This window comes from Pieris brassicae, chromosome 8, assembly GCF_905147105.1.
Source record: "Pieris brassicae chromosome 8, ilPieBrab1.1, whole genome shotgun sequence".
In the NCBI taxonomy this organism is placed as follows: Eukaryota; Metazoa; Arthropoda; class Insecta; order Lepidoptera; family Pieridae; genus Pieris; species Pieris brassicae.
In genome coordinates, this window is record NC_059672.1 from 460,813 (window position 1) to 482,698 (window position 21,886).

General features: G+C 33.1%; 3 protein-coding genes across 6 annotated transcripts in view; 1 reads left to right on the forward strand and 2 right to left on the reverse strand.

Moving 5' to 3' along the window:
• The window catches only part of LOC123713221 (golgin subfamily B member 1-like), a 51,399-nt gene extending 35,496 nt beyond the window's left edge, over positions 1–15,903 (reverse strand). For 2 of the 4 annotated variants that reach the window (XM_045666790.1, XM_045666789.1), the window contains exons 1-8: positions 15,728–15,903; positions 14,504–15,529; positions 13,469–14,181; positions 13,076–13,199; positions 12,622–12,765; positions 11,618–11,707; positions 10,710–10,766; positions 6,738–6,836 (exon numbers count right to left, since the gene is read on the reverse strand). In XM_045666790.1, coding sequence (XP_045522746.1) covers positions 6,738–6,836; positions 10,710–10,766; positions 11,618–11,707; positions 12,622–12,765; positions 13,076–13,199; positions 13,469–14,181; positions 14,504–15,529; positions 15,728–15,772 — 2,298 coding nt within the window. In that variant the 5' untranslated portion in view covers positions 15,773–15,903. Of the gene's footprint in view, positions 1–6,737; positions 6,837–6,999; positions 7,059–10,709; positions 10,767–11,617; positions 11,708–12,621; positions 12,766–13,075; positions 13,200–13,468; positions 14,182–14,503; positions 15,530–15,727 lie in introns of those variants that run through there. The other 2 variants (XM_045666792.1, XM_045666793.1) reach the window with 2 other exon arrangements.
• An 895-nt stretch (positions 15,904–16,798) lies between these two features.
• LOC123713573 (protein phosphatase inhibitor 2-like) lies at positions 16,799–19,905 on the reverse strand. Its single transcript, XM_045667298.1, has 2 exons — positions 19,368–19,905; positions 16,799–18,863 (listed from the first exon to the last, which is right to left on the reverse strand). Exons 1-2 carry the CDS (start codon positions 19,761–19,763, stop codon positions 18,786–18,788), a joined length of 474 nt encoding a protein of 157 aa, XP_045523254.1. The 5' UTR covers positions 19,764–19,905; the 3' UTR covers positions 16,799–18,785.
• Positions 19,906–19,998: 93 nt separating this feature from the next.
• On the forward strand, positions 19,999–21,197 carry LOC123713753 (protein aveugle). Its single transcript, XM_045667578.1, has 3 exons — positions 19,999–20,176; positions 20,476–20,589; positions 20,865–21,197. Exons 1-3 carry the CDS (start codon positions 20,138–20,140, stop codon positions 21,045–21,047), a joined length of 336 nt encoding a protein of 111 aa, XP_045523534.1. The 5' UTR covers positions 19,999–20,137; the 3' UTR covers positions 21,048–21,197.
• The last annotated feature ends 689 nt before the right edge of the window (positions 21,198–21,886 follow it).

Here is a 21,886-nt window from a genome sequence, read left to right on the forward strand (position 1 = left end):
TTTAAAAAAACTACATATTTTTCTAATGTTGTATATAAATAAGATTCTCACTCTATGGTAGTAAAAGTAAATTAAGAACTTTCAATATTCTTATTTTGAAACCTTTAAGAATAAATGAATGTTTAGTTTGAAACAACATCCGAAACTAACCAAAATGGAAATCAAATACCGGATAAGGCACACGCAACATCAAGACTCACAGACCCTATCATAAAATAAATATTTAACGAATAGATCAGACCGATCAGCACAGGAAGAACTTTATCATGTATTGTGTTGAGATGTTCAAACGTCGACCTGTGTGTTACCTTTGTTAAGACTTAAATAAACCGTTAACCAAATTAAAGACTTCAGCCCACAAAACAGTCATGATTTCACGGGTTCAACTACACTCAATTGCCAATAAATTTTAAATTCAAAACACAATTCAAATAATTAAAGCTTACGTACGTACTAAGGTACGTTTGTGCGTGATTTAATATTCATATCGAATGATATTCAGTTTTACGTTCATATCAAGGCTTAATATCCTCTAAGAACCTTGGTGTGAAGGCGAGACGATACCTTGTTCTGGGCCACCACTTGCAACCATATGGAAGGCAAATTCGGACCCACGAAAGGCCTTAAAAAGACGGCAACGTACTTGCTAGCCGTCGGCTATGCGAATGTATCACTGGCTTCAAAATTACTTAATTTTAGATGAGAGTCTCGCCCGTTTTCCGCGTGTTATATAAAAACAATATTGTTTATTTTGTATACATACATCTAGATTTTTCTTTGGGAATGATCCGACTTGACCACGATCTTAGTCGCTCCGTGAGTCTTTCGCCGTAGGAAAAACTTAATTAGCATATATAGAAGGAAAAGCTATGTTTTTCAATGTTCCAATTCTAGTGGTCACACTACGTTAACACTGCTTTTTCATTTCCGTCTTTATTTCCACCGGATTTACAAATAAAGTGCTAAAAAATCAGAAGCTAATAAAAGCGTGTCCTCTCGGATGTACTTGTGAGAGGTACTTGAGGGCTTTAGGAAGTTAGCGACAAACAAAGCTGATGTCGCAAAATTCAATAGGGCTCCATGCGATTATTTCACACAAATTCTCAAAAGTTGGATTGCCTTAGCAGTCTGTCGTTAGTCACATACATACATCTAAATTTTTTTGAACGCGACAATCCCGTATATAGATTCTTTTCCAAACTAAAAACTAATTATGTCGTTTAAAAAAAAATGTTCAACCATTAAACCTTTGCTCAGTGGACAGTTTTAATCATGCTTTGGCAATTCAAAAAGCTTTCAAACTTATGATTTCATTAAAAGCGATATAACTAGACTAGCATCCAGGCTGATGGAATTTCTATATAATATCAAAATAGACATTATTCCAGTAATATAATAGTCGTTTTAACATTAAAATGCGGAAGTGTCTGAAAGGAAGCGTTGTATGAAACTGCGCATTCTCGCCTTCTTGGATATATTTTCGAGCTGCTTCGTTCATAGTATATGTTGTATAGATTTTTATAGAATAGGGGGCAAACGGGAAGGAGGCTGCCCTGGTGTTAAGTAATGCCGCCCTGCCCATGGACACTGTCAACGCCAGAAGGCCCGCGAGCTGTTTTCTTGAAGGACCCTATGTCGAATTGGTTTCGAAATACTTCTGTGAGTAGCTGGTTCCAAGCAGAGGGATGGAACTTGTGGAACGACGGACGTCGAAGATGAAATACGAACAATGGGTTACAAAGACTGACAACGCACCCACATGTATGTCCATGGGCGGTAACTGACATTTATAACAGCTGTAGGCTCGTTTAACCAGCTATTATTAAAAAAAAAAGAAAAAACTATAAAAAAATATGAAAATTCAAGTTGCAGTAGGTGGTCCAGTCTGATAAGTGCAACTAAAAGGTCTTCGATCGAAATCGAAATCTAATTTGTTACGTAAATATCAATTAGGCTTGCGTGTGTAACCGTGTACTGTACAGCTGCGTACATAATGTGTTTAGGCCTCCTCTTATTACATTATATATTTTAGACGGGATACATACTACTATACATACGCATTATATTATAATAATTTAAAACTATTAACGCGTGGAAAGACTATTTTAAAAAAGTAGCAGGCCCACTATTGACACGGACACTGGACGGCCTAAGACAGACTAAAGGGGATAGATCTGATGATGAAGCCTATGTCGGAAGACAAGCAAACACCGAAGAAGATTTATTATAATATTGGTATAATTAGGTGTAAGAACTTGGTTGTTTCAAAGACTTCATTAATTCATTTATTGACGTGTGTGGCAATGATAGTCATATTTGTATATTGTTTAAATCGGACGTATAAGTTGGTGTTTTTTTTACGTAAAAAAACGAATTTTCTTATTTTTCTCACATCAAATAGCAGAATTGAAATGTAAAAATGAGATTTTAAAATCAATGACAGGCTTTATGCTTCATTTATACGCAATTACGATAGAAATTTTACAGCAATGAGTAATTCGAAACAATTGAAATCAACAACTTACGCGGTCGCTTGCGCACATTATTAGATCATCATTTTTTATAAGCCTGATAAAACTTAATGGATGGACAAATTTTTTGCAATTTATCCTTAGTTATTTACTAAAAATAGTTCAACAGTTGTAATTTATTAAGACCCAGTTTCTTCTTTCGGACGCTATTTGTATAATATTGAACTTGGCTTCCATTTCACATTTACATTTTGACTGTATCTTATTTATATAAAAAAAACAGTGGCTCAACTAATACATATATATAGATTAAACAGGTCAAAAGCATGCCAGTACCAGTGTTTAATGTTCACATATGAGAGATATCAAAGAAGAGTGAGTAGGTGCACACTGCACGGCCTTGCACATCCTCAAGATTGGGCGTCACACTCTCAATTCACTAAGCCTTACGAGCGTAAAAAAAGAAACTTGTGAAAACCAAGAGAAAATTTGTTCACATCTCTCAAGTGCCTTTGTCGCACACCAGTACATTTTCCATTCAATAAACGACTCCTGATATCTCGAGTATCCTAATGTAGCAAATGCATCTGGTACGCCATTAACGTACGCCGTTATCAGCACAATTTAACTGAATTAGCGTATTACACACTTCCTTCTTCAATGATACGTGTTTATATCATTTGATGTTAGTAGAATATACCTACAATACTAACGGAAGATTTTTTAAACTTAAAGTAATTTTTGCTTGTATATTCAAGCATAGGTCCACCATCTAAGAAATAGCCTAATGTCGTTAAAAAAACATTATTTTTTTATTGAATGACGATCTTATAATTTCTGGAGGTCAATGCAGCAAAAAAAAACAGATCCAAATGGAAAATCTCCTGAACTTTATCTAGACAGGGTCCATACAAAACAAGAAATATTATAAGCTAGTTAGATAATAATAGTAGTATAGATTTATTGTTATATGGATTAATTAAAAGTGGATTTATTATTATTAAGTCAAAAAGGTCTTTGTTTTTTTTTTAATGTTATATGAGGCAAACGGGCAGGAGACTCGCCTGATGTTAAGTGATACCGCCGCCCATGGACACTCTCAATGCCAGAGGGCTCTTTTCTTGAAGGACTCAAGGTCAGAAATACTTCAGTGGGCAGCGCGACAAAAAACTGCCAAAGAAAACGCTCAGTTGTGGAACGACGGACTGGTCGAGGTGATACGGATGGTATTTTGTATTCTGCCTCGACGTCCGTTAATGAAACTCAGCTGCAGGTATCAATCCGATCAAGTTACCTGGAATGGCCTAGGGGTATGACAAAAAAAGACTCCCACCACAAACCTGGGAAGATGAAATAAAAGAGATAGAGAACGATTGGAGAATAGTAGCGAAGATAAGAGACAAGACTGTTTAATGTTTACAGAACGTTATCTCTCATTGAATTTTTTTTTTACTTGAGAAACTTAGTATATAAAAAGAGATACACTATGACATGTATCTTGACTACCCTTTTGAATCTGTTAAACATAACGCTAATATTACGAATTTTGAGACGGTATTGATTAAATAATTGCATACCCTCATAATTGGTAGCCTTCTTCAAATAAATAAATTATTATTATAATAACTTTTATTGTCGAGTATAGTAATCGAATAAACAATTCTAAATTTATGTACAGTGTATGCGCATGTCTATTTAAGGCTTTCAAATATACAACACCACGAAGTTTAATTACTTCATTAGTGGAATCGCTATTGAGAGTTACGTTTAATACATATAAGAATTCCAATCATCTGATTTCCTTGGAACCTCTCCGTCAATCGACTGGCTTCAATCAACGACGCGTCAGTCACGGTTCTGGTAGCGCCACAAAACAAACAGCGATCAAATGATGGCTGTAAACAGCCGTAGAATTGGAGTAAGATTGTTGGAAAAAACGTTCGGTATTTTAATAAAGTACATTGGTAAGAGAACACACACGTTTTCTCTTTTTTTCTTCGGTAGTTCTTCTCCTGAGTCTAAGTCGAATTGGTTCGAAAATACTTCAGAGGGCACCTGGTTCCACATAGTGGTGGTGCGTGGCAAAAGCTACCTTAAGAAACATTCAGTTGTAGACAGACGGGCATCGAGGTGTTACGGATGGTGTTTGTATTATTTATATTGTATTCAACTGCAGGTATTACTCCAAACAACTCTTCTGAACTCTCTACATGGGAAATGTGGTAAAAGATGCAGAGTTGACCCCGCATCTCTACGCAACGCCAGGAGAAGAACGCTCGAAAAGTGACTGGTGACGATTCGAATCTCTCTACGTCGAATATCATTTACAGTTTATGATAATAGAATAAAAGATAATATATAAGATTATCACGCAGCGTTTATTTTAGATCCACTAAAATTTACACTGTGCTGTAAACCAATAAAACGGGTTAATTCGACACGGCAACCAACAAGATCTAATATAGAGGGTAGTCTATAAATAAAGGCCACCCTCGCATTCTCGACGCGTGACTCGTATGATTCGCTCTAACCATAAATCCATGATACGCGACTAATTTAACCCTATTATCTGGTTTCAAATTTGACAAGTGACACCTAAAATATAAAAAAAAATTACCTTACAATATTGTTAAAGGCACACTCATAGTCAATCTCACTCGTTTGTTATTAAGTTAATAATAATTATATACTAATATTATAAAGTTTGTGAGGTTTGTGGCGGTAATCTCTGGATATAACAAATATGAAAAGCTTTTTTGTACACGGATTTCCAAAGCAGAACACAAAGATAGAATGATTGAGTTCCAGAGAAAAGTTGTTGAGCATGAAAATGCCTACAAAAATTGAGCGACATATGTCTAACTTTGAAAGCTCGATAAACTCAAAAATCACAAAATTTATTCTAGTTTTCACCAATAACTAGAATCGTTCATGAGGAAGGTTTATGTATGTACTGTTCCTGGGTTATCTTGGGTGCTTTATATAATAGATAATTTTAGTTTTACTCTATATTAACCACGCGCTACAACTTACATTCTAAGCGAAATAGTGAAATTTTAATTGCTATGTAACAGAGAGTGCCTACGTCTGTCTATACTCTCGGGGATTTAGTCTGAGTCTTAAGGAAATCGCCACGCTTATAAAACTTTGAAAGGCAGAGAAAAATGAATAGTCTTGGATCGTCCAATATATATCATTTTTCAGGCGACAGACAATATAAACTAGCTTGCTTGCTTAAATGCGTTTACTATTATTATTACTTAGTGATTAAGAAAAATAACAAAGTAACAGATGTTACAATAACAATGAATAAACTAACGTAGAAATGGGCGAGGCAAATGTTAAGAGGAACAGAAAAGTGGAGCAAAAAACTACTAAACTGGTGCCCAAGGTACAGCAAACGATAAAGAGTGACTTAGAAGATGGATAGACCACATATAGCAGGCGGTACATGGCAGAGAGTAGCACAGGAGGAATGGCGACATTTAAAGTAGGCTTTAGAAGAGGATTGAAATAGTATAATAATTAAAATATATACAAATACAACAATACAAATGTATTATAATAATACAATTATATTAAATGCAACCTATAAGCGGACCGTCAGAGTGTTACATTAAAAACCAATGTCTGATGTGAACTACACAATCAAACGCATAGGTCGCACCAATGTGGTTTCATTATATATAATTATTTTGTTTATGTTGCAAACTCTTATGCATGTTTATTAAGCATCATAGGTGGCTGCCTGATAACTTGTGACAAAGGTACTCTTACCTTTAACAGGCATCAGTCTCACACAATTTCATTTGGCATTATAAATAACTGTTGCTTTATTTTGTGTACTATGTATGTCAGTTTTTGTGAGAAAAATAAAGCTTACTAATAAAACTATTCCTTGCGTGATTCATGTTTTCTTTTATCTGACAGATATATAAACAAATGCAAACATACGTTCATATTCTCAGTCCTTGACGTTAAATTGAAAACATTGTACCACTTAAAACGTACAATATTTTGTTAGTTAGTAGTGTTTGTGTAACATTTGGCGATTAAGTTTCATCAGGAGTTCCAGCACTGATATAACAACAAATTTTTGTACAAAATGAAATAAAACAAAGTAATACAGATCATAATAATTCACCAGAAATCATATAAGCAATACAAAACTATCGGACTTTTTTTATTATGGACGGTACTATATGCGTATTATAAAGGCATTTTTAAAAGCAGTTATGGAAATTAAATTAAATCTTTAAAAAATACCTCATTCTCTTGCGTTTTATCAGCATGAATCTTGTCCCTCAGGACCACCAGCTCCAATGGCCAACTGGTCAACTCCGCGTCTGGGTCCGATAGCAGCACCTGATAAACGGCATATATATATTTAATGTTCAAAGTTCGATTCGATTCAATAAAAAGGATTAAAATGAAAAACACAATTTCCAGCCAGTTTTAAAAAAGCGTACTAAACAAATGTAACAAACATATTATTGATACACAAATAAATCGTTAAACAACAACTTACACTCATTTTAATTCACAATACAAGACAAATTAAACGGAGCACTGAGGTCTATCAGCTGACCCACGCTTATCGTGAACTGATTGTAAAAACAAACTCATTATACTATAGAAATATACTGGCAACAAATTATTATGTTTGATTTTACCCCTAATTAGTCGGCAATTAGTTAAAAGTTTCAATTAAGCCTTGTTGTTGGTTACGTTAAATATCAAAAGAAGAATCTGTCTTAAATGTATCATTAATCAAAGTAACTGTTTTCTTTCGTTTGCTGAAAGCAAAAACTTGTAATGTATGTAAAAAAAAGTCGCAAACATTAAAGATATTACTGATATTTTCAACGCATTGATCTTATGAAATGTAAACTTTATAATAAAATAAGCTAGTTGTAGAATTTTAGATGAAGTTACTCATTTGTCTGTTAAACTCAAATTTTGAATGTAATATTTGTTATTACAGCAGTCTTAGCCTAGTGGCTACAGTGTGCGACTGTCATTCTACACCGTTAGGTCAGGAGTTCGATCCACCAATGGACCTGTCTATGTGCGCATTTAACATTCGCTCGAACGGTGAAGGAAAACTTGGTGAGGAATCCTTGCCTTAGGCCCAAGAGTAGACGGCGTGCGTCAGGCACAGAATGCTGATCACCTGCTTGTCTATTAGATTGACAAACGATCATGAAACAGATACAAAAATCTAAAACCTAAAACGTTTGTAGCGTCACAGATTTATATTTATAACTTTACAAGCGAGCTCCGTCTTTTCATGGGCAATCGTAACCCCTAAACCTTGACCTTGGTTCACAATTACATAGAATGATACAATTTTTCCATATTCCTAATAAATTTCGCGTTCAATGAATAAATAATAAAAAAATACTTTATTTGGATCAGTGGTCTTCGACTGCATTTTATTATTTTTATAATATAGAAATCGTTAGACCGTCACCAACACTATGTTTAGCATAAATTTGCTACGAGCCAGTGGTGATTGAATCATACAACATTGTCCCAGGGTGTACTAAGCTACTATAATAAGTATTAAAATAATACGAATAACAAAAACACTAAGGCGAGACGGCGTGGTCAAAAACCGGGTCATTCACGCGAAAAATGTCACTTAAGCTGGCGATGAGCCAACTACAGCCGCCGTCTTAAAACGGTGACTTGAAATCTAACTATAGATTTCCACAATCTTGAACTCCCAAAATAAAGACAAAATGCGCTATTTATGGGTACTACTCGTTGTGGCGATTGTAGCCCTCAAGAGAGGAAGCAGTTTATCTGATTCCGGAATATCGATGGTGTCTCGATGATCTCCCGCAAGCCATACAATCCACTAACAATGAGCTGGCAAAGATAGTTGACTGGAGTAAAAATTTTGGTCTTCTAATCAATCCCAAAAAGAGTAAGGTAACAATTATTGGCAGCCCCTATTTCATGACGAGAATTGATTGGGCCAGGATACCCCCTATCCATATCGACGGTGTAATTTTAAATATTAGCCGTACAGTTAAAAATTTATCCTTGGAGCAGAATGTTAAAGAGGTTGTAAGGTGTCTCCAGTATCCTTCGACGTCTTAGTAATTTTCTTCCCTTTAGCACTAAAACCTCACTGGCACAATCTCTCCTCCTGCCTTTCCTGGACTACGCCGATTCCTGCTCCTCCGATCTAAACGAGGAATTGTTAAATAGACAGGATCGTCTCCAAAATATCTGTATCCGATTTATATTCGGTCTAAAGTATGACCATATCTCTGTCAGCGACGTGATGCTCATGTTCTCCATCTCCTATATTCCATCCTGTTCAACCCTAAAACTCCTTCCTATCTCAAAAGTGATTTCAAATTTTTGGGAGCCCATAACTATAGCTTACGCTCTTCCGAAAACTATACCCTTGAAATCCCATCTCATAACTCCTCCTTTCTTGGCGATTCCTTTAAGGTCTCTGCAGTTAGACTATGGAATTCACTTTCCGTCCCTATTCTCTTAGCTGCTTCTCTATCTTCCTTTAAATTTCTTCTGTACAAACATTACCTGTCCACATCGTATCTCTAACTTACCAACTACTTAATGACGTGAGACTTATCTTAAATTATCGTGATTTATGTTTTTACTTTCTATTTTTAATGTATCATCTTTTAAGTTTAGTTTGTTGTTTTTTGTTCCTGTTTAGTTTTGTCTTAATAAATGTGTATTACATGTATTTTTGCACTACTTGCCTATCTTATTTAATTTACTACATTTTTTTTCCTGTACTCACAGTGGTTGCCTGGAAGAGATAGCTCGAAAGCTGCCGCCGCCAGTTGTCCTCCTTTTGGTTTAATTATGTTCCATTTTTTTATATTGTAGTGTAACGAAGTGTAAATAAATAAATAAAATAAAATATTATAAGATAACTTACGCGCCGCGCAAGATGATTACGATCTGGCATTTCACATTATTTTACGCACAGTTTATTAACAGTTTTTTTTAATGTATTCCAACCCTTTGAGTTTAGAAGCACTTTCACTTTATTACCTCAAAATGAAAAGCGCGGAAAAGTTGTGTACATGTCGAAATCGTCACAACAACTATGGACCTTGCTCCATTTGAGCCGAAGTACGAACCTCGATTTTATTAATGGTACCTTTTACCATTGGCGATTAGCCAACATCGGCTGATCCTACACGAACAAGATTTTCAAATACCAGATAATAATATAAACATAGTCAAATCCCCTTGAATTTATTTAAGACCTCAATATTAGGGTGTTATGTCACACCATTTCAAAAGATCTATAAAACAGAGGTTAAATGTTCCCGTGGCAATATTCACGATGCCTTACTACGCGTAAACTATACATCATAAGTCCACCATGATATGTTTTATGACTGCACACAAAATAATTAGTAAAAAAAACCCTCAAACCTTTGAAAAAAAAAAAACTAATTTCGATTGTAATACGCCTTCTGTGTGGAGACGTGCGAATTAGCGTACACGACCTCAATGCATTTGGCAAACACTTAAGATTTCCTGGTTTGTTGATCTGTGACATTATTTTTAAGTAGGACAAAATTATAAAACTTTATTGAAACAAACATTAAAAACACTTGTATAATGTAGTTAGGCTGAGCAACAAAATAATGAATAAATATGTCCGAATGGTATTAATGAAAATATTTGCTTCGGGGCCAAATTATTGCTCAAAAACTATAGACCAAAAATCCGACAACAAATCAAATGATTTCAAAAACTAGAAATTGTGATCCAAATATAAAAAGAGTAAACACATAAACAAGTAAATTCATTTTTGTGACGACCTCATTACTCATTAAAATCAAGTTATTGAAAATAACAAAAATTCAGCTAGGTGCTTTCTGTGCGGGTAGTTACAAAATTGTCGAAAGTGTAATGAACGTTTCGGTTGGTAAGTCTGTTCCTCGAGTATCAGCGTGTCTCGTTTGTTCGTATATTACGGATCAAACATTTTTATCATTCTCATTAAATTATTACTATATTTATTATCTATATTATTTGTATCTATTAAATTATGCTGGATTCGCAAAACAACGATTACTTCCATTACCAACTTAAAAAAAGCCAGTAAACATCCCATCACCGTCGCTATATAGAGCGGACTGAATAATGAATCAATGGTCCTTCGATCCGGTGGAACGACATGTAAGAACATTTCTATGATATATGGCTTTTAGAAGAAAAGAAGGTACATACCTGCAGCTGGTCTTGCAGCTGCCGAACCATCTCTCCGCGAATCCTTTCGATGTGGCCCTGCGATGCGAGCGGTTAGTACTTACATGCACGAGTTATACGAATACACATACCGGTGGTAATACAGAAACCTTCAATTAATAAGACAGTATATCGATTCCTTTTATGTTAAGTGGTATATACAAATGTGGAAGGCCATTAATTTTGATTCAACCATCGTCATCATTGAACACATTCTGTGCGAGCACTCTAGAACTTTCCATAGACACTTTAATTAAATTTCACAAAACAAAACAACATCACAAATTAATTTAAAAAAAATGGACAAAAGATTTCTCAAAAGACAGGCGATGGAGCATCAATATTAAAAATGTTTGAAATGATTTTTAATAATAACGAGTCCGTGTAAAATGTGGATGAGAATTAAAATTATGGCTTCTGTGAGAACAGCTTGAAAGAGATATTCATGCAAGCGAACCAGTCCACCGATATTTAGCTCAGATCGCCCATCTTTTTGTTAATCACGGTAATGCCGCAAATGCCCACTACACACATTCGTCGGTCCACGAAACTATTTAATCGATTCATTTGGGCTGTCATTTGTGCCATCTTATTATATGCCAACGTAAGTACTTATGTTACGATGCTTAAATAAACCACATAGTGATCCGTATGTATATAGAACATATACATGCATGCATTCTCAGGGATTGAAGCCACTCGTGTCCTACATCTAAAAACGAATGCATGCATGTACATGTTCTATATACATACATATTACTATGTGATTTATTTAAGCATCGCAACATAAGCATCTACGTCGACATAGACACACATATAAATAACATAAAAAATTTACTAAATAATCTCGTGGTCACGTTTACGTTTGTTCGTTATATTTTAATGAATACCTTTTCTAGTTCCGAGTCGATATCCTGTTGGAATGAAAAGTTCCCTTCCGTATTCTCCGCCGTCTGTATGTGAGCCTTCAAATGGGTTATCTGGGTAAAGAAAATTATTTTGTTAGAAATTCAAAGGCTAATATTTCTCTCGATTCTTAGATATTTTTATTTATTTATGTAAAGGTTATGTATGAGCAAGCTGCACCAGATAAATAAATGTATGAGAGGGTGATATGTAGGAACCTAACAACAGATGTACCCTAACACATAAATTCATTTATTTATTTATTGTATAAGTGTTCTTAATATAAAGGAAGTTGATGTGGTGGAAACACAAACTGTGCACAGTTTTTCTATCCACCAGGACGTCGAACATAATTAAATCATTAACACATATATATATATATACTAAGGCCAGTGACATATATACTGTTAATTTAAATTTATAAAAATAAACGATTTAAAATTGCACGTAAAACGTCGTAAACAAATCTAAACACTGACGTGAAACCTGTTCTTGTCGAGAATTCTCATTCACATACAGGTGAGCTCCTATATTCGAATATGTTTTAATGACGTATATAGCATAATTTTTGTTATGCATAATTTATAATTGTTTGACTTATGTAGTATTTTTTTTAATTTAAATTTTAATTAAATATTAATAGTCAATATATAAATAAGAGCGGGATGTCTGCACCGAGAGACCTAAGGTAATAGACGGAGCCCTACGGGTAGGATCAAAGGTTCGAGGTGGTGGGATTATCTCAAAGCTATCGGGCAAGCTCACCACGATAATTAAGGGCTTGATATTATAAGATAAAATATTAGCTAAATATAGTTTATAATATAAAATATTATAAAGTTTTTAAAAGTAAAATAGTTGTTGACGGTCATGCTAATCATAGAAAATAACTTAGATAGTTCTTTGCATTACTCATTAAACAAAACTAAGCATCAAATATCCGATATAATTCATTATATTGTACAAAAATTTATTACATGCAATATACCTGTTCTTCTAAAGACGCAATTTCCTCTTTATGTCTCATTTGCAGTTCGTTACTATACTGCAAATGTTCAGTTTTCAACTCTTCCAACTGCTGTTCGAGCTTTTTGTTCGTTTGTCGTTGCGTCAATTCCATTGGTGTCGATGTCTGAAAAAATATCGCGGAATTAAGGTTTTAAATTGAAATTATGGTAGAAACTAGAAACAAGAATCTGCAAAAATTGCGTGACGTAATACTGAACGCTCCCTTAGTTGGCAAATTTATAAGAAAATGAGATCAACAGAGCGACCATTGATTATTATTATAGTTGGAGGCCCTCAAAAGGATAATTAAAATGTTTAATTTCCGTAAATACAATTTCAAAATAACTGTGCATGTTTAAAAAACTTTTTAAATCATAAAACAGACTGTTCTAAGAGATACGTTAATTCATATAAAAGCTTTTATCATGTAATACCTCTATGCGTGACGATGGAAGCTCAGCGGATCGTGTTCGTCTCCTTGCGTCTCCCCCACCGACCTCATCCTCCGAGGATCCCGCAGACACGTAGGCACGATCGCGCCAAACTTCTTCTGAATAGCTGGAAATTATTTACCAAAACCTTTACAAATGTCGATATGAAAATTTTGTAGACTCACCAAGGTCTATGATACAATACATTTAAAACATGTATAGGTGATCAATGATGCGACGTCAGTAGAACTAATTTTTTTAGCAATGACAAATACTCAATTATTTAAAATCAATTCCTCACTCACCTCTCAGTCCTTGCAGCATTAAAAAACATATTTATTATTGAAAAATCGAAACTTTAGAAAAGGAATAAATGTTATACTAATGATTTTTTACCTTCGTTTTATATCAGAACATTTCTCTTCAAAAAAAGTTCGTAAATCTTGCATTTCCTTCTCATACTCTTTCCTAAGTTCATCTATATTTGCATTGCCGGCTTTTACGGAAGATAGCAAATCTCTAAGCCGTCGAGTTTCCGAGGCATATTCTTGTTCATTCTGCTTCAATTGACTCTCTAACTCCCTCACATCCGTCTCAAACTCCAACCGCATTTTTCCGATTTCATCACAGAGCACCGATATCAAGCTTTCCCGCAATTTGTTTCTTAAATTATCTTCTATAAAACCGCCAAATTTATTAAGCAATATGGACAACTTATTTTCAAAGCCCGTTTGAAAGTCTTCAGATCCTGAACCGGACTTTAAATCTGACTTAGAGTGATTTACTGTTATTTCCTCACGGTCCATGTCCTTTTCGCCATTTGAACTTTGTAGAGATGTCGTCCCACTCATAACAGCAGAGTAAAATTTAGTACTGTCATCCTTAAGCATAGCTTGATACTTAACGAAATCAGAAAGTTGTCCTTTAATTGTATCATGGTCAGATTGTGAGTGTTCTGCAACAGCATGTTGCAGTGTCTGAACTTCAGAGCAGAGATGCATATTTTCATGTTTAAGGTGTTCGCGTTCATTGTTTGATTGCTGCAATGAGATTGTCAATTCTTCAATAAGCTGTTCTCGTTGGTTTATAGCTTCTTCCAAATGCACAAGCTGAAAGGATATATGAAAAGCTTGTAAATATCAAGACAATGCTGTAAACTAAACTTAAAAAACCAAAGAACTTTTGTGAATTTTATTGTAAAAAATATATTTTTAACCACTAATTCCCATACTTTGAAACAAAACAAAAAAATTAACAACCAAAAATTTATTTATAATGACAGGAAACAAAGTGGCGTGCACATTTACAAATGTTGAAGTGCAAGACACAAATAACGCATGCAATGGGTATAAGCAGTAGAATTAAAATGCAACACACAAACAAGACACAAATTAGACACACACAATAACACAACACACATGCAAATAATACCTTCACAGTATATTCTTCACAGATTGTTTTGTAGTCAGTTGTCATAGTGCTTAAAGACAAAGTCTCGTCAGGTATAAAAGATTTCAGGTGGTCATCCTTTTTTTCTTTAACATAATCAATAGTGACTTCTTCAATCAACACATCTTGTTCTTTCTCACTGGTATCGCTAACTAAGGATTTATCTGGAGATGTTTCCTTAGATGCTTGATTTGAAATTTCTTCTACAATAACTCCCTCAGAAGTGTTGCCAAGTTCAGAGTCAAATATTTCTTTTATTTTGATTGCTTCTGTAGTTAATGGTGTTATAACAGGAAAAATAGTACAAGGCTCAGAGCTAATAATAGTTGCACAATCAGGTGGAGGGCCAAATATTATTTTTGCAGACTCTAAAGGGAATCTTGGAGCACCCTTTCCTCTTATATCTAGCTTTATAACATCTTCTGAACTTAAACTCTTGTCACCTTCAGTTTTAATACTTGTACTTGAATTCCCTGCACTGCTATTTGAGTTGGTTTTCAATTTTACATTATCATTTAATGAGTCTGAGAAACTTTTTGGAGATTCTATTTCATCTGAGTTAGAGTCAGATTTTTCTCTATGTATTTCTTTTGATGTATCAGATGACAATGGCAGATTCACTGGGCTTTCATTACTTATGTGAAAATCAGAATACTCTGTATCATAGTGCCATGATGTAGTTTGTTTTTGCTGCTGAGCACTGGGACTAATGCTAGGAGAATTTGATATTTGTAAATGAGGAGACGCATTTTTTTGTGTTTGTTCATGATCTGTAGGTACTCTAAGGAAATCGCGAGATTGTGACTGCTCCACATCAGACTCAGAAATCGAATCTTCAACATTAGAAGGAATTTGCTCTGAAACAGATTCCGCTTCACTAACATAATCCAAATCTGTCGGGTTTAATTGTGATACCTGAATTATATCTTCCCTATTTATTTCAATTACTTTATCTTCACTCTCCAAAGTAGCGATCTGTTTAGAATGAACGACGTCCGGAAGGACATTCTAAAAATACACAAACTAATAAATTATTTGTACCAAAAATTTGTGACTATAAAAGTAATCGCGGTCGGACACGAACTACAAATAAATTACATATTTTGGTCGTGTCCAGTTTGAAATCATAAACTCACGTTGTTAGAAAATAATTCAAAAACTGTAATTATTTCAAATTTCCTAAGCTTCAAAAGTTGAGAAACTTACGTGAATATCAGATGTATGAGGTAGATTTTTTTCAGTTTCATCCATTATTCAGGCAATTCATACTAAATCCATGATAAAATTCGTTTATAAAAAAAATTAATTCCGTTGTCAAGGCGACGTTTTTTTCAAACAATTTATTTAAATTTAAAACCAACACAAAACACAAACACAACACAAAAGCCATTGACGTATTTAAAATGTTGCCGCTTTCTGCAAGAAAATGTCATATGTCATCCAAAAGTATAATACTACACTAGGAAATAAATAAGTTCACCACAGATGAAATTATTAAAGAAATGGTCTCAAATAATAACTCAAAAAAGAAACTACAATATAATAATAATAGCTCTAAATATTTTATCACGGTGTCAAAATAGTGGTATAGCGGCAGATTAGCGCATTATAATCATTTTGCTATTTATCTTTTTCTTCTTCCGATTCCACTTAGGGTCCTTGAGGAAAAGAGCGTACCTATTCTTAAAAGGCCGGCAACGCAACTGCCAGTGCGGTGGTATCACTTTACATCAGGTAAGCCTTGTTACATTAAAAAAAAGTGTAGTTTCGTAAAAGCCCCAATAGATAATCATGTATCATTTTACATCACTCCATATACACTGTATAAGTGCTAATGATAATATAAATAAACAAAAATATGCACAAGAGTCAAGACGTTATGCGACAGAATTGCCATCTAAAGTTCTATTATACGTAACAACTAAACGAATACATCAACCAATACCGTGTATTTTGCTACGCTCTGCCTTTTTCACTCTCTCTCTCTCTCTCAAACGGTCTCAATAGCCCTTTTCTTCGACAAAAACGCTGCATATCTTCGTGACGCTTACGTACAAATTTTACCCTCATGCGCCTAAAGAAGTTTCACTTCAAAAAATATGTAGAACAAAGATTCTTATAAGATATATTATATTATACAATATTATTCTTGAAATTAATTTATTACATGACCATGAATATTTTATGCAAGTCCTTTAGTCAAATATACTTACTTACTCATTTTCATGTTTATGAAATCAAACAACATATATTAATTAAAGTATGTAGTTTATTGTTATTTACATAATTATAATATTTAGTCATCTTTAAAATATTACAATAATCTTTGTATGGCTCAATTCTAAGAAGCAAATAACTAGCCTTTAGTTATACTTTAGAAGCTCATTTAATCACAAAATTTTGACTTTCCCATATTGTTAAACAGGAACAAGCAACAATCAAACAATCAAGAAAAAACTAATTTAATGTTGGTTTTATCTTGATTTTCTTATAAAAGTAATAATTTAAGCCATTAATTATCTTCTAATAAAACTCAGGCTAAATAAGTTTTCATTATAAAGTAATGCAACTACCATACAAATAAAGTCTTTTAGGGTTTATGCAATAGTTTAAATCTACAACAAAATTTAACCACAAATTATTTTTTACCAATTGGTAAAAATTTTAAAAATAAATTTTGTATCCTTTTTTTGTCAAACCAACACTTAATATGTCCGGTACAAAATTGTAAAGAGAATATTACTATGTACACATAATTTCATTAATATTGGCACATTTCCCCAACTGCCTTATACTCTATACAAAAATAATCTTGTTGTATGGCATGACTTTTTATGTAGATATTATTTAAGCAAGATGTACTTCTATATTACATTTTTACATTATTATTTTGAATCTCCAACGTAACTTATAATTTATTAATTGATGCCCAAGTTATTTATTCAAAATATAAACTTACTTTTATGAAAATTAAAACTTTTTAATGAACTTTCTACAGAAAACTCTACTTATAATTCAACAAGTAGGACTGGGGCTTTACTACAAGATGTACAAGCAAGTATTTCTGCATCAGTCAATGTAAAACATAATCATTTTCTGTCATCTAATGAACATTAAAATGTCATTACTTTTTAAACCAATTACTTTGTTGTGTTGACTAAAATATTTTGATGAAATGTGTGCATATTATGACAATGCTTCTTCTGTTTTTTATTTACTATACTCAGATGACTAGAGCTTGAAAAGCAAAATTGCATTTTTAGCCTCCTGTGCCCACCCAACCAAATTATAATAATTATTATTTACAATCCTAATTTACTCTATGCCAAAATTTGTTTACTGCAAATTGTTCCTGATTATAATAAATTAAATTTGTAAAAATAGTTTGTTTACTTGCACTAGCACAATATTAATCTATCAAAATAACAGACCCTAAATACCTATTGAAGAATACATTTTTATTACATTACTTGTGTTAAAAATTGTAAATACTAATTATATTGTGCGATGATTTTAAATTTATCATTTAACAGGAAAGACGGCAAATTATACATAAACAAATATTAATGATAAAGGTGCAGTACTCACTGCTATTTTATACCTAAGTATATTTTAAATCATGACCCAAAAAGCATTTAGGTACATGTAGGTGAATTTACCTAGTAAACGCTGAAATAACCCTGAAACAACATTTACAGATTAAAGAAAGATATTTAACGATTAGATTAAATTTTCCTTCTTTAACCAAACAAACAAAAACACATGTACACATTTTCTGAAATGTTTTTTGTTTTGTTTTCCAATCTATAACATTTGTTCTAGGACACAATTATAAGACTTGTAAGTAACTGAGCAAATATATTATGTACTGTGTTGGAAGTAATAAGAGACAAAAACAAAAACATGAAGTTATTGCTAATCTAATCTCATATAGTATACATATAATCTTTCTGCACCATATTATTGCCAATTCAAATGTATTTGAAAAAGTGTTATCATTGCATAACAAACAAACATTACTGAAAGTGATAACAGGGAGCCAACTTGTTTATATGTATATATCTAATTTACTTTGAATAATGTTCATAACAATAAAGTAAAAAAGCAATCAATAAATTAGGATTTTAGGCATCTGACTATGTAATTAGAAGGTCTATTTTCGAAGCTGGTCAGAACACAAATTTAAAGTTTAAGCTCAGGAAGCAATAATTATAATAATATAGGCATTATTAAATTTTACGGTATAAATGGTAAGTGACTGCAGTCAGGTGCTTGTAGCCTGATCTCTCTCCGCTTCATCTTCTTCTTCTTGTGCCAATAACTGTCTTGCCAGTTGTAATGCCTGGAATTATTAGATTTAGTTAGTAACTAATAATCAATTTTACTTTCATGTTTACATTTTTGTATTGTACTAATACAAGATAATCCAGTATTAGCAAAACAAAAACCAGTAGACTAATCATATTAAGGAATTTCTACTAATCTCATAATAATGTCTGCAAGTTCAGTTATCACAGATTTTTAAAAAACATCATGATTGAAATCTTTAAAACTATCACAATTAATATTCACTAATATGGTAAAACATTAATTTTTTGTCTAAATGTATAATATTTATATATAGTTTCTAATTAGTATAAAAATTGAACTTATAATAATTACATCGAGATATCAATCAATAATTTAACTAATTGTGTAATAATTATATTAGTGGTTGTGTCTTAGTTACCAAATTTTTAAAACTGCCTAATTCTAAGATGCACCAATGTATTTCAATGTGTGTGGGAGCCATTTACAACCTAAATTATTATTAGATCACGAAGCGAATACGTAATTATTTTCATACCTGGAACTCGTTGTAGTGCGTTTTTCTCTTTTTTTCAAATTCTAATCTTCGCTGTCGTACATCCTCTGGCTCGTCTTCTTCATTATCGCTCATTTCTACACATTTAGGCGGTTTATTCATACTTGCCGCTAACTTAGCTGCCAAAATATTAGCATCTAATTCATCATTAGTTTCCATATCACTATCCATGGCTTCCGAGTATGGAGTTTTAGGTTCGTCCACTTTCATATGGCCATAATCCTTATTTGGAGGATGAAACGTTTCCATTATATTCATTTCATCGAATCTCTGCTCCTTCGGTCGTTTACTTGTAGAAGGCATTCCATCCTGCCCATCTACGCTACGGGATGTTTTTAAGATACCCTTCGAAGGCTTCTTCTGCAAATTCTGTGCCATGACTTTGCGATTTGTTTTTTTTTACTATACCCACTAAAATAAGTGGAAATTTAAGAATAAAGTGTAATTACTTCTTTCAAATTACAAAATAAATCAAGCTTACTTTCAATTCTCAGGTTTGATTTGTTTCAAAATTCATCTTTCACTTTGAAGTATGACTATTGTGTGTTGACTGTCAAAAATTTATATGTCATATTGATCATGACACTGTTGACAGTGCCCTAAACTCTAATGTTTACATTGGCAGTTCATCGGTCATCTTGCTTGCTTTTTTGACAATAATATTGAATATATTCTCGAAAGCGGTAAGACGCAAATACAAAGAATTTTGGTTTAATTCAAAACGGAAATGCTAAAATAAAGCTCTTAAAAATATGGTGGAAGATACTAGCTTAAATTCTAATAAAGCTAAGGTACGTTATTCAATCTATTCGTCGATGGTTGTTTATATATAAAACATTTTTTTAATTATAGCTGAGTTATTAATTGAATTAATTCTAGTAAAGAACATACTAAAAACAAACCAAATATATGAATAGTTGAGCTCAAAACTTTTATACATTTGTACATTATGTGAGTAAAAGCCTTAGTGCTAAAATATATGGGCGTAAAACCAAGAGATGCCTCTCAATCCACCCAGATATCCAATTTCCAGCTAATATATGGAAACACGTATTCAAAAGAGTGGGAATGCTTATATTCTTCCTTTTAGACAAAAACTGCACGACCAAAAGCTGTGTATCTTTGGACAGAAGCAGATGTGCAGAAATGGCTGCGTCGACACTGTAGTGACTACTATAACCTGTACTGGGAGAAGTTTCACGAGGTATGTTTATACTTCTCTATAATGAATATATAATACCATCTTATCTTGATCTTAATTTTAGAAAGTTGAAGTGGAAAGTAATTAAATATTCAAAATTCAAATTAAAAATCATTTATTCATATAGGTAACACAATGTACACTTATGAATGTCAAAAACAGAAATATATGTGAAATGCTTCTAATTTTACATTTACTGCCAGTTCTCAAATCAAGGGTGTAGAAGGGAAGAGAAGAACTGGCAAAAAACTCCATATATTCATCTTATTTATTTTCAGCATGATATAACAGGTCGAGCTTTAGTCCGTATTAATGACAATACTCTTCTTCGAATGGGTATAACAAACCAAGAACACAGGGAAGCAATATGGCGGGAGATACTGAAGTTGAGGCTCAAGACTGACATTGTGGAGATAAGAGACTTGGAAAGGACGCACAATTACTTTAATTTTAACTTATAAGAAAATAAATGTAGACATTTTGAAATTTCTGCATATTTTACAGTAAAAAATAAAAAAAAAATATTTTAAAAAAGTCATTTTAATTTTTTTCAGGGAATTGGGCAGAATTTTCTTCTGCCTGGTTGTGAGCCTTATCAAAAAACTTTATAAACATACTAAATATATAATCTGTAGGCTTTACTCAAAAAAGTTACATTTGTGTATCAGTGAGAGATAAATTATTGACTGTACATCTATATACCATTTTACAAAACTACACTTTTTGTAATACAGCTGTAATAATCTATGACGTTGCTACAGAGACGCCACGAAAATAACAATTTTAATGATCCTCCTTTGTTTATTCCTCGTGCGCTCGCGTCAAAAGCGACGAGACATCATAAGATCACCAAAGTCTGCCGACAACTCTTTGATGCATAGATGTTCTGAAATAAGAGGCTTAATTTATGAATTTCATATATGAAGTAGTACTTTTTTTTTAAATTTATAAACTTTGAATTTTTGTGAATACTTTTATATTGTGTTCGTTTTTTGTATCGGTGTTAAACATTGTCTTCCATGTCACCAGAATTGTTTTAAAAAAATCTTCATAATTTATTATATAGTTAAAAAGACAATATTTACTAACAATTTTGCGGCGTATTGAAGTTTTTAAGACGAGCTATTTTATCGAACAATCAAGTGTTAATTGCGGGTATAACGAGGATACTTCGGACACAATATTATGCAGCATCGTTAAGAAGTCTAATTGTATAACTTGTTTCTTTCTTCTATCATGTTTTGTAAAGCCTTGTTGGCGCCACTTTATATAAATAAATAGTGGTAAATCTTTTCTAGAT

What these genes read in the sequence shown, in the direction of transcription:
- LOC123713573 (XM_045667298.1), bottom strand. Translation starts at nt 19,763, where the DNA reads ATGGCACAGAATTTGCAGAAGAAGCCTTCGAAGGGTATCTTAAAAACA. An exon ending in CGCACTACAACGAGTTCCAG is followed by an intron (nt 18,864 to 19,367) that starts GTATGAAAATAA and finishes TAATAATTCCAG; the next exon opens with GCATTACAACTGGCAAGACA.
- LOC123713753 (XM_045667578.1), top strand. Translation starts at nt 20,138, where the DNA reads ATGGTGGAAGATACTAGCTTAAATTCTAATAAAGCTAAG. An exon ending in TAAATTCTAATAAAGCTAAG is followed by an intron (nt 20,177 to 20,475) that starts GTACGTTATTCA and finishes TCTTCCTTTTAG; the next exon opens with ACAAAAACTGCACGACCAAA. An exon ending in ACTGGGAGAAGTTTCACGAG is followed by an intron (nt 20,590 to 20,864) that starts GTATGTTTATAC and finishes ATTTATTTTCAG; the next exon opens with CATGATATAACAGGTCGAGC.